This window comes from Lithobates pipiens, unplaced genomic scaffold, assembly GCF_037356315.1.
Source record: "Lithobates pipiens isolate NorthernLeopardFrog02 unplaced genomic scaffold, aLitPip1_a1.2 Scaffold_3, whole genome shotgun sequence".
Lineage (NCBI taxonomy): Eukaryota > Metazoa > Chordata > Amphibia > Anura > Ranidae > Lithobates > Lithobates pipiens.
Window position 1 is genome coordinate 265,677,756 of NW_027507790.1, and position 13,051 is coordinate 265,690,806.

Below are 13,051 nucleotides of genomic sequence, written 5' to 3' on the forward strand. Positions count from 1 at the left end.
ATGAATGGGAGAGGCGTCGCCCGGGCGCCCTCTATTAACGGGCCACCACTGAGCAGCCCCCTTTCCCATAAGGTAAGCAGGACTACCAGTCCTAGGTTGCCCCCCCAGGACATATACACAATACTATAGTGCCTGGCTACCATGCCGGGGCAGGCATGAACTGAGGAAAGAAAACAGACACATATATATATACACACACACATATATATACACATACACCACATACACACACACATACAGTGCCTTGAAAAAATATTCATATCCCTTGAAATTTTCCATGTTTTGTCAAGTCACAACCAAAAACGTAAATGTATTTTATTGGGACTTTACTTGATAGACCAACACAAAGTGGCACAAAATTGTGAAGTGAAAGGAAAATGATAAAAGGTTTCCAATTTTTTTTACAAAGAAATATCTGAAAAGTGTGAGGTGCATTTGTATTTAGCCCCCTTTACTCTTATACTCCTAACTAAAATCTAGTGGAACCAAGCTGTTGTTGATATCCTGCTCGTCAGTCCTGGCTGCTTAAGCCGTCCAGTCCAGAGGATCTCTGCCTTCGCCTTGGTCAACATCACAGAGATGCTCTCCTGCATTCCTGTTTAAAAGACTTGCTTTGCTGACATCCCCTCTGGCTCCAAATCCTGCTGCTATGTTGATCCCCGACTTCTGGCTTGGCCGACTATCCGTTCCGGTTACTGAACTTTGGCTATGTTTTGACTACGTTTGTTCTTTTTACTTTTATGATTAAACAAGTGTGATTTAACTGGACTGTCTCAGTCTGATTTCATGGTTTCTGACACAAAAACAGCGCAATCTTAGAAGAAACCTGTTAGAGTCTGCAAAAGACTTGAGACTGGGGCGGAGGTTCACCTTCCAGCAGGACAACGACCCGAAACATACAGTCGGAGCTGCAAAAGAATGGTTTAGATCAAAGCATATTCATGTTTTAGAATGGCCCAGTCAATGTCCAGACCTAAATCTAATTGAGAATCTGTGGCAAGACTTGAAAATCGATGTTCACAGACGCTCTCCATCCCATCTGAACGAGCTTGAGATATTTTGCAAAGAAGAATGGGCAAAAATGTCCCTCTCTAGATGTGCAAAGCTGGTAGAGACATCCCCAAAAAGACTTGCAGCTGTAATTGCAGTGAAAGGAGGCTCTACAAAGTATTGACTCCGGGGGGCGCTGAATACAAATGTACCCCACACTTTTCCCATATTGATTTGTAAAAAAAAATTCAAAAGCATTTATCATTTTCCTTTCACTTCAGAATTATGTGTCACTTTGTGTTGGTCTAGCACATAAAATCCCAATAAAATACATTTACATTTTTGGTTGTAATGTAACAAAATGTGGAAAATGTAAAATGGTATGAATACTTTTTCAAGGCACTGTGTATTAAATCTAAAATATATATAGATATATAAAATTTTGTTGAGTTATATGCGCTCTCTTAGTGTACAGATGGAAGAACAAATTTTGGTCATTATAACGTTAATGAAAATCTGTCTCTGTTTCATCGAGCTCATTACAACGTAATCACCACGTTGCAACAATTTTCTAATTTTGTATGGTTTTTTTTTTTTCGTACGTGGTAACCCTAGGGCAGGCCAACTGTGATTTCTGCACCCAGAAAATTTTATATGCGGATGTGCCAACATTTTCGTTGTCAGTTGGGGGAGGAGGGGCACGCTTGGCTATCTTCGCCTTGGGTGGCAGAGGACCTTGTCCTAGCATTGCCTGCCTATAGAACAGGGCTAGTGACACTAAAATGTATGTGAATAATCAACGTAAAATGAAAAGCAACATGGAATCTGTTATAAAAATAAAAATACATCTCTTGGCAACCCAAGTCCAACCTGTGACTGTGAATCCTGCCAGAAAGAGAGAGCGAGAGTTAATTAGGGTAACAGGCCAGTGGTGGAGAAACGATGTGGGAGTTACAGGGAGGCGAGCTGACAGGCCCATCTCCCTCCGTCTGAAGTTCAGCGTGACAGTGACAGGCAAAAGATGGATTTATCACTTGAGAGCTGACATGTGCGCACCATGGTGGAGTATGGAGCGGCAGCGATAGCCCCGGCTCCTCTCCTCTGTCATCACACGCCTGGCTGCACTTCTGAATGCCATCAAATATAGAGCAAGAGACAAGGTACCGTCAGCGGAGAGAGAGCATTCTATTAATAGTGTGGGCTATATAGAGAGCCGGATGCACAGATTATTCCGCCTTTCTGTATTGTGTGCGTCTTCTACAATGGTGGGATGGAAGATTTATTCGCTACGCTGTCTGCCACGTCTCTCTTTGCTGAAATTCGTGCTGTACTCTGTTAGGTATATTGATCTGTCTGCAAAAGTTTGGGAGCCCTTCATCAAATGAGACCATTCCATTATTCTCAGTTGAAGGGGAACTTAAGAGTATTTGAACACCACAAACTGAAAATGCAATTTAATTAATTTGTATATATACAAAGGAAACTCACCCATCCCTCTGCTGCTCCGTGTTTTATTTCAGTGGTCTTCAAACTGCAGCTCGGGGCCAAACTGACGCCATCAATGGGGCACATATCCTATCGCTAACACCCCCCACTAACACCATCAATGGGGCGCTATTCTTCCCACTGACACCATCAATGGGGCACAATTCTTTCCACTAACAGCATCAATGGGGCCTTATTCCTCCCACTGACACCATCAATGGGGCACAATTCCTGCCACTGACACCATCAATGGGGCCTTATTCCTCCCACTGACACCATCAATGGGGCACTATTCCTCCCACTGACACCATGAATGGGGCACTATTTCTCCCACTGACACCAATGATGGGGCACTATCCCTCCCACTAACACCATCAATGGGGAACTATTCCTCCCACTAACACCATCAATGGGGAACTATTCCTCCCACTAAAACCATCAATGGAGCACAATTCCTACCACTAACACCATCAATAGGGCCTTATTCCTCCCACTGACACCATCAATGGGGTACTATTCCTCCCACTAACACCATCAATGGGGCACTATTCCTCCCACTGACATCATCAATGGGGCACTATTCCTCCCACTGACACTATCAATGGGGCACTATTCCTCCCACTAACACCATCAATGGAGCCATATTCCTCCCACTGACACCATCAATGGCCCAGATAGCAAGGATATCCTGCCACAAATTTGTGGCAGTGTTGAATTGTAAGTCTTGTTAGCTTGCTGCACTTTTTCACTGGCAAGTTGTACACTTGCAGAGCGCTTGAAGCACAAGTTCCAGTTGACACTTTTCCAATCTGTAGCAAATTTTGCGTGGCAAGTCTCTAGCAAGAGCAAAGTTGCAGTGCTGAGTCTAGAGCAAGAGCTCTGCAAGTCTACATCATGAAAATTCAGCCACAGTGACCCCCTGTGGTGGGATGACTATTGCCTTCTCCCAGAATTTTGAGAAAGCTGAGGATCCTAAATACCACCAATAATGTACACAGAGCAGATTCCCAAGAGGCCTGGAACTTAGATAAAATTTAGTAAGAATAAAGTTAGCCATTTTAGAACTAGCCACTGTAATGCCATGGCCAGTTGGCACATTTGTTAGGGCAAGTGGATGAACATGTTGGTCCTGTTTGGTGCGTGGGTGTTTGCCTGGCGCAAAAGCCCAACTCCAATTTAGGGCATTATCCCTCCACTCATCCACTCCCTACAACCAATCCCCCTAGGATGCCCTCTTCCCTTGCAGTAAATATGAACATTTTTTGGCATACATACATACATTCTACATGTTTTCTGTCTGGTGATGTGACAAGTGGAATCCTATCTCTTTGGCTCCTGTGACAGTGGTGGACAGTCATCATTACTGTGGGTGCTGGCTTAAGAAATCTTTGGCAAGCCCAGGTCACATGATAAAGTGTACCTATGACAGTCTGCTCTCATAGGCAGTGGGTTGAATGTCATTGGCCATCATTCCACCTGGAAGTGAACTGACTGCCAGAAGTGAAGAGTGGAGTGGGTGGGTTGTGATTTCCTTTTTTAACTTGAGGGAGCAGCAAATGCATGAGGGTCTCTCTCTAAGCTGGCGTGGGCTTTAATGTAAACTTTGCCCTTTATAGTTAAAGCACAGGTTCATGCTTAAGCAGAACCAATTATATATATACATATATATATATATATATATAGCCCCAGGACTGTAAAAAAAAAATCACTGTAAAACCCACCTGCTCCCTGGCACTGTCACCTGCACACCCATTGCTTTGTGGTCTAGATCTTCTTGTGCTCAGTTGAGCTCCCTCCTGTGAGCCCAGGCAGGTATGTGCCCCCATGTTGGCCTGGGCTCTTGGTATAATACTGCAGAGTAGTGCTGGTGTCAGCAGTACCAGCGCCACTACTGCAGGAAGAAGAGAAAGACCCAAAGACATCACGTGATTGGCCAGAAGACACCAGGTTTTTAAAGTAGAACTATAACTACACTATGGACAGTAGAATGTTTACATATTCTTAAAATGCAGAAAATATTCTTTTAAACAAGTCCTCACTGACCTCTGTAGTTGCAGGCACTGTGGAGTAATCAGAAGACACCAGTTTTTTTAAGTAGAACTGTAACCAGACTATGGACAGTAACATGTTTGCATATTCTTAAAATGCAGAAAATATGCTTTAAAACAAGTCCTCACTGACCTCTGTAGTTGCAGGCACTGTGGAGTAATACATTCTCAAAGTTGACAGCAAAACAGTTTCACTTTCATTTTCAACTGCTAAATTAATTCTGCTCCCCCCCACCCAGCAGGGACTTGGCAGCCTGCCAGCCTTGGAATCTGGTGCAGAGAAAGAGGAGAGAACAGAGTGCTGAGATCTGACTTGGACTACTCGAATGCTTGTCTTGTGAACTATGAGAATGAATTGCTCTGCAGTGCCTGCACCTACAAAGGTCAGTGGGGGGGTTGTTTTAAAGCTTGTTAGCTGCTTATTAAGGATCTATAAATATTTGAATGTTCATAGTTTGGCCACAGTCCTAATTTAGGGTATATATGGAAGTTTTTTTTTTTCTTTTTAAGTGTACGTGAGAAGGGACTGGTCTATTGTTTTTTAATTATTATTCTGAAATTCTGATTTAAGGTGTTTGTCCAGGCAAAAAAAAAAATGTTCTGTGAATAGTTTAATACACTTTATATACAATCATAACATACTCATGCTTCAGTTGTTTTGGTATTATACGTCAGTTACCTGTAGATCCTGCCATTTCTTCGTTTGTAATTGATTTCTGGTGTTGGGCTGACAACACCTTGTAGCTGCCATTTAGGTCAATATTCCTCCAAGCATTGTCAGCACCAGAAGCTTTTACAGTTTAATTATGTCTGCATACTGATGGGGCATGTCTACACCTCCTTTGATGTAAATACACCCAAGCTCACATGCAATACATATGGGGAGATTAAGGCTCCACTCACACTTGTTTGACTTGTCATGCAACGTTGGACATCAGAGTTGCATGACAAGTCTTTCCCCATGATTTGCAATGATAACCATTCATATATAGGTCACATAAAGTTGCAGCGACTTCAAAGTAGTTCATGCACTACCTTGGACCGACTTTCTTGCAACATGAGGGCCATAGACTTCAACGTTAACCCTCAAAAGTTGCATTAAAGTCGTACCTGAATGTTATACAATGCAACAGTTGTGCAACAGTTGTCCTCTGTCACTGATCAAAGCCAAGGTCGTATCCAAGTTGCCTCAAAATTACGTTAAAGTTGCACCAAGTTTGCACTTACTAAAACTGGAGCACTCAGAATATGGTGCAGCTGTGCATGGCAGCCAATCAGCTTCGAACTTCACCTTGTCCAATTAAGCTTTGATATTAAGAGCCGGTTCACACAGGGGCGACTCAGATCCGACTTCAGGTCGTCCCTAGTCGCCTCAGGTCGGACAACATGTAAAAATCAATGTAAGTAAATGAGAGCCGTCTTAATGCACACTACTGAAGTCGCTCCGACTTCAGAAAAGGTTCCTGTACTACTTCAGTCTGACTTGTAGGCGACTGGTACCCATTGATTTCAATGGAGGTCGTCTCCAAGTCGGATCTCCGTCTATACAGAGGCGACTCTGACAGAATTATCAGCTCTCAAGAGGGAACTCCACGCCAAATTTATTTAAAAAAATTGGTGTGGGTTCCCCCTCCGAGAGCATACCTGGCCCTTAGGTCTGGTATGGATTCTAAGGGGAACCCCCTACGCCGAAAAAACGGCGTGGGGGTCCCCCCCAGATCCATACTAGACCCTTATCCGAGCACGCTACCCGGCCGGCCAGGAAAGGGGGTGGGGATGAGCGAGCGCCCCCCCTCCTGAGACGTACCAGGCCGCGTGCCCTCAACATGGGGCGTGCCTTGGGGAAGGGGGGGGCCGCGCCTGGCCTGGGGCGACTTAAAGTCGTGTTGTAAGTCGCCCTAAGCCGTGCCCAAGTCGTGTCCAAGTTGCCTCCAAAAGTGTTGAAAGTCGTGTGGCCCCTGTATGAACCGTCTCTAAAACCTAGAAGATGATTTTGGGTTTTGCAGAGCTTCACTCGATTTTGCAATATCCATTTTCAGTAAATCCCCCCCCCCCCCCCCCATAGGCTCATTGATGGTCTCTGCCCAAAATAGGAGACACATGGAGGCTTTGCCATCACATGACAACCAGTAAAACCATGACAAATATTTTATTTCTGAAGCAATTAGTATTTAACTTAAAATGCTATAAACTTGTTAAGCCTCATGCACACGAGACGCAGTTAAACGCGCGTTCAGATGCAGTTGGACAGTTTTTTCAACTGCACCTGAACTCATTCAATGTTATCCTATGTGTCCATGCACACAGTCTCGTTTTTTTCCGTTTATATGCAGTTGCGTTTAATCTCGTTTTTCCAGAAGCAAAAAAATGCGTTCAGAAACAAAAATTTCTGCGTTTCAGACGCAAAACGCGGCAAAACGCGGTAAAACGCGGCAAAACGCCGCTACCGCGTTTAGCCGCGTTTGCGTTTATATGCGTTTTTAAAGGTGACCTTTTTTTTTACATTAAAAATCTCAAAAATGATTGCAAATGATGAAAAACCATTCGAAAAATATTTTAAACAATTGCAATTGCAAGTGGACAATCCACAACTTGTGGCAAGTGACGTGGCAAGTGGACAATCCACAACTTGTGGCAAGTGACATGGCAGGTGGCAAGTGATGTGGCAAGTGGACAATCCACAACTTGTGGCAAGTGACGTGGCAGGTGAAGTGGCAAGTGACGTGGAAAGTGGACAATAGACAACTTGTGGCAGGTGACATGGCAAGTGACCTGGCAGGTGACGCGGCAAGTGACTTGGCAGGTGACGTGGCAAGTGGAAAATCAACAACTTGTGGCAGGTGACTGGCATGTGACGTGGCAAGTGGACAATAGACAACTTGTGGCAGGTGACGTGGCAAGTGACCTGGCAGGTGACGCGGCAAGTGACTTGGCAGGTGACGTGGCAAGTGGAAAATCAACAACTTGTGGCAGGTGACTGGCATGTGACGTGGCAAGTGGACAATCCATAACTTGTGGCAGGTGACGTGGCAAGTGACGTGGCAAGTGGACAATCCACTTGTGGCAGGGGACGTGGCAAGTGACGTGGCAAGTGGACAATCCACTTGTGGAAGGTGATGTGGCAAGTGACGTGGCGAGTGGACAATCCACAACTTGTGTCAGGTGACGTGGCAAGTGGACAATCCACAACTTGTGGCAGGTGATGGGGCAAGTGATGTGGCAAGTGGACAATCCACTTGTGGCAGGGGATGTGGCAAGTGACGTGGCGAGTGGACAATCCACAACTTGTGTCAGGTGACGTGGCAAGTGGACAATCCACAACTTGTGGCAGGTGATGTGGCAAGTGATGTGGCAAGTGGACAATCCACTTGTGGCAGGTGACGTGGCAGGGGACGTGGCAAGGGACGTGGCAAGTGGACAATCCACAACTTGTGGCAGGTGATGTGGCTGGTGACGTGGCAAGTGGACAATCCACATCTTGTGGCAGGTGACGTGGCAGGTGACGTGGAAAGTGGTGTGGCAAGTGGACAATCCACAACTTGTGGCAGGTGATGTGGCTGGTGACGTGGTAAGTGGACAATCCACAACTTGTGGCAGATGGCATGGCAGGTGACGTGGAAAGTGGACAATCCACATCTTGTGGCAAGTGACGTGGCAGGTGATGTGGCAAGTGACGTGGCAAGTGGACAATCCACAACTTGTGGCAGGTGATGTGGCAAGTGATGTGGCAGGTGATGTGACAAGTGGACAATCCACATCTTGTGGCAAGTGACGTGGCAGCTGACGTGGCAAGTGACGTGGCAGGTGACGTGGCAAGTGACATGGCAAGTGGACAATCCACATCTCGTGGCAAGTGACGTGGCAGGTGATGTGGCAAGTGACGTGGCAAGTGGACAATCCACAACTTGTGGCAGGTGACGTGGCAGGTGATGTGGCAAGTGACGTGGCAGCTGACGTGGCAAGTGGACAATCCAAAACTTGTGGCAGGTGACGTGGCAAGTGACGTGGCAGGTGACGTGGCAAGTGATGTGGCAAGTGGACAATCCACAGCTTGTGGCAAGTGACGTGGCAAGTGGACAATCCACAACTTGTGGCAGGTGACGTGGCAGGTGACGTGGCAAGTGAACAATCCACAACTTGTGGCAGGTGACGTGGCAAGTGACGTGGCAGGTGAAGTGGCAAGTGACGCGGCAAGTAGACAATCCACAACTTGTGGCAGGTGATGTGGCAAGTGACGTGGCAGGTGATGTGGCAAGTCACGTGGCAAGTGGACAATCCACAACTTGTGGCAGGTGATGTGGCTGGTGACGTGTCAAGTGGACAATCCACAGCTTGTGGCAGGTGGCATGGCAGATGACGTGGAAAGTGGACAATCCACATCTCGTGGCAAGTGACGTGGCAGCTGACGTGGCAAGTGACGTGGCAAGTGGACAATCCAAAACTTGTGGCAGGTGACGTGGCAAGTGATGTGGCAGGTGGACAATCCACAGCTTGTGGCAAGTGATGTGGCAAGTGGACAATCCACAACTTGTGGCAGGTGACGTGGCAGGTGACGTGGCAAGTGAACAATCCACAACTTGTGGCAGGTGACGTGGCAAGTGACGTGGCAGGTGATGTGGCAAGTGACGCGGCAAGTAGACAATCCACAACTTGTGGCAGGTGATGTGGCTGGTGACGTGGCAAGTGGACAATCCACAGCTTGTGGCAGGTGGCATGGCAGATGACGTGGAAAGTGGACAATCCACATCTCGTGGCAAGTGACGTGGCAGGTGATGTGGCAAGTGACGTGGCAAGTGGACAATCCACAATTTGTGGCAGGTGACGTGGCAGGTGATGTGGCAAGTGGACAATCCCCAACTTGTGGCAAGTGACGTGGCAAGTGGACAATCCACAACTTGTGGCAGGTGCCGTGGCAAGTGACACGGCAAATGCTAGTGTACAACTGCTCTCTATGCTGCTGCTGCTCACTCTGATCAAAATAGCAGAAATAGTTAAAAAAAATGCTTTGAGAGCTTGGGGAGGGTCTACATGATGTTATCTTTATAAACGCGTCTAAACGCAAACGCGTCTAAACGCGTCTAAACGCGACATGCAAACGCGGCAAAACGCGCGTTTCTAAACGCGCGTTTCAACAGAGGTTTCATCTGCGTCTCGTGTGCATGAGGCCTTAGAGTTGTCATTGGGAATGTTTGGTGAGCATTGCTTTAATCAAAACCTAATTTTTTGTAAATACAATTGAATGTCCATTTTGACTGTCTTACTCGATAGACATCTATTAAATATTTCACTGTATGAATGCCACGTGTTGAGTTTTAGCCCTGAATAAAATAAACTTTTGAAAGCCTTTTCCAACCCGTTACATCCTTTACATTCTACCGACCAATATTTGTTGTGTAGACTCAATGCAACTTCAAGAGCGTGAGGGAATCTTTCATCTACTGCCAGGCTCTCGCCTTAAAAGCAGCCCGTTAGATGTCAGACTTTGGAGCTTTTGCACACCTTTCATGGGCCACGGCTCCCTGCTCCTCCCACCAACCACACTTAGGGTCCTTAATTTAAAAGAGAATATTCATCAGCAACCGGTTCACGGGGAAAATCTGCCTGAGGATGTTTTACTAACAGCTGGTGTCCAAAACAAATTTGTAATTAAGATAGTGTTCTCGTTCAGCTGGAAAAAAAATAAAAAAGAAAGAGAGGCAGCTGTAAATATTGGACTTCTGAGCTCCTTTTCTGATTTGTGGATTTAAAAGTTCTTTTAACGATTTGTAGTTGCCCATCGATTAAGCAGAAACGCTTTGGGGCCTGGGGCATACCTGTATCTGACCAAGACTCTGTAGTCAGTTTATGATAAAAAGGAACTAGAAAGATAAAAAGATTTTTTACAAGAGAAGAGTACGCTTGCTTGGGAGTTCAGACAAATTGTACAAATATTGCCGGTTTGGCGCGTGTAATGACAACATATTGCAGGGCTGTTGGAGCACTGTTGTTTTCTTTCTGCTTTTTTGAGTCTTTGACAGAAAAAAATGTATGCCTTTTAGATATTCTACCACGTTTTACCCTCATAGTGCCTTCAAAACTGGTATCACCTAGAGCAGTGGTCTCCAAATTATAGATAGGGGGTTGGATGCGGCCCATTGCTTGCCTTTATCCCTCCCTTTAGGCACTATTTCTCCCACTGACACCAACAATGGGGCATAATTCCTACCACTGGCACCAATTCCTCTGCTTAATATTAAAGATGGGGCATTGTTTATTCCCGATTGATACCAGGACAAATTTCTAGCCCCACTGGCCACAGTCTGGCCTACCGAAGGTTTGAAGGACAGTAAACTGGACCTTTGCTTAGAAAGTTTGAAGATCCCTGACCCAGAGCAACCTTTCTCAACCTTTTTACCCCTGATGAACCCTTGAAATAATTTTCAGGTCACAGGGAACTCTTACTAAAATGAATTAATGGGAGAGAGAATAGTGCCCATTTTATTCGTGGTCAGCGAGAATGCCCCACATTACAGTGGTGGTCAGTGGGAAGAATGCCCCCATTACAGTGGTGGTCAGTGGGAAGAATGCCCCCATTACAGTGGTGGTCAGTTGAAAGAATGCCCCCATTACAGTGGTGGTCAGTGGGAAGAATGCCCCTATTACAGTGGTGGTCAGTGGGAAGAATGCCCCCATTACAGTGGTGGTCAGTGGGAAGAATGCCCCCATTACAGTGGTGGTCAGTGGGAAGAATGCCCCTATTACAGTGGTGGTCAGTGGGAAGAATGCCCCCATTACAGTGGTGGTCAGAGGGAAGAATGCCCCTATTACAGTGGTGGTCAGTGGGAAGAATGCCCCCATTACAGTTGTGGTAAGTGGGAAGAATGCCCCCATTACAGTGGTGGTCAGTAGGAAGAATGCCCAATCACAGTGGTGGTTACCCATTGATTTAACAAAAGCAGTTTAGAAGCTTAGACATACCTGTTTTTCACCAACACATTGTAGCCAGTTTAATGATGAAAAGGTAACCAAAAAGATAAAAAAATTAATTTTAGAAAAAAAAAAATGTACAGTTTTGACAAATTGTACAAATATTGCTGATTTGGCATATGGCAGGATCTGGCTGGAGCTTGTTTTTTTTTTCTCTGCCATCTCTGGCCTTTGGCATCAATAATGTGGTGCCTTGTAGACAGGTGCCACATATTTTACCACCTTTTATCTTTATGGTGCCTTCAAAACTGGTGTTATCTAGAGCTGTCCTCCTCAACTTTTTTACCCCAATGGAAACTCCTGAAATCATTTTCAGGTCCCAGGGAACACCACTAAAATGAATTCATGGGGGAATAATGTCCCTTCTTGCACTGGTGGTCCATGGGAGGAATGTCCCCATTACAGTGGTAGTTACCCATCGATTTGACAGGATTGCTTTGGGAGCTGCTGCATACCTGATTCAGTCCAAGACGTTGTAGTCAGTTTAATGATAAAAAGGTAACTAAAAAGGTTTTAAAAAGGTAGCAAAGTAGCGTTTTTACAAAAGACAAGGTAAGGTTGTACAAATTGTACAAATATTGCCAGTTTGGCGCTTGTAATGGCAACATATTCCAGGATAGATTTTTTTCTCTTTATTTTTTCTGCTACTTCTAGTATTTGGAATGGATAACTTGGTGCCTTGTAGGCAGGTGCCACATTTTTTACCATAGTTTACTTTCATGGGGCATTCAAAACTGGTTTTACGTAGAGCAAACTTTCTCAATCTTTTCACCCCAAAGGAACACGCATATCAAAGCGAGTTTCCCCATAGAAGTCAATGGAAATGAAGATAATTTGTTCCGCATTGACTTCTATCGCATGCAATACCGCATGTGGCCAGAGGTGGGAGGGGGGTGCTGGAGAGCCTTGGAAATACTCGGACGGCTTGGCTGAATTTGGAAATCTTTGGAAAGGCTTGGAAACACTCAGGAACAGGATATTTTCGAGTGTTTTCCAAGTATTTCTGAATGATTCTGAGTATTTCCCAATGGCTCCAAACCATTCTGAGTGTCACCGGCGCTCCCGCACCTCTGGCCAAATGCAGTACTGTACAACCTATTAGCTTGAATTATGCAAATTTTGCGAGACAACACTCACAAACTGAGTCAGAATAAAAGAAAAAAAGTTGCTCGTCTTTCAAAACGCTCGTTAAACCACGTTACTCGTAAACCAAGGTTCCACTGTACCACACATTAACGTGCAAGCTTACATACACCACAAAATGTTCTCCAGAAGTTTCATAGTTAGTTAGGTTGAATAAAGACACCAGTTCATCCAGTTCAACCTGAGTGAGTGTCTACAATTGTCCCTATCCCTGTACATCGCACACTCACATCGGTCCCAACCCTCAAGGAGCCACAATCCAAGGTCCCCATTCATATACTAGGGTCAATTTTGGACAGAAGCCAATTAACCTACCTGCATGTCTTTGGATGTAGAAGTGCAGAAGGAGCCCAGGTTTAAATGGTGCTAGTCTACATCTGTGCGAGGTTGTTGACCGTTTGTTGCCTTTAGGACTTATA

The 13,051-nt window shown here is 45.4% G+C and overlaps 1 protein-coding gene across 22 annotated transcripts in view; it reads left to right on the forward strand.

The window, feature by feature from the left end:
• Window positions 1-13,051, forward strand: part of CELF4 (CUGBP Elav-like family member 4) — a 1,506,243-nt gene that overhangs the window by 1,119,413 nt on the left and 373,779 nt on the right. For 11 of the 22 annotated variants that reach the window (XR_013263988.1, XM_077463101.1, XM_077463104.1 and 8 more), the window contains exon 4: window positions 4,763-4,906. The exons of 10 other annotated variants lie outside the window; for them this stretch is intronic. Coding sequence is in view for 11 of the 12 variants with exons in the window: in XM_077463101.1 (XP_077319227.1) it covers window positions 4,763-4,906 (144 nt within the window). In the remaining variant the exon portion in view is untranslated. The remainder of the gene's footprint in view (window positions 1-4,762; window positions 4,907-13,051) is intronic. One more of the 22 variants, XM_077463095.1, reaches the window with a different exon arrangement.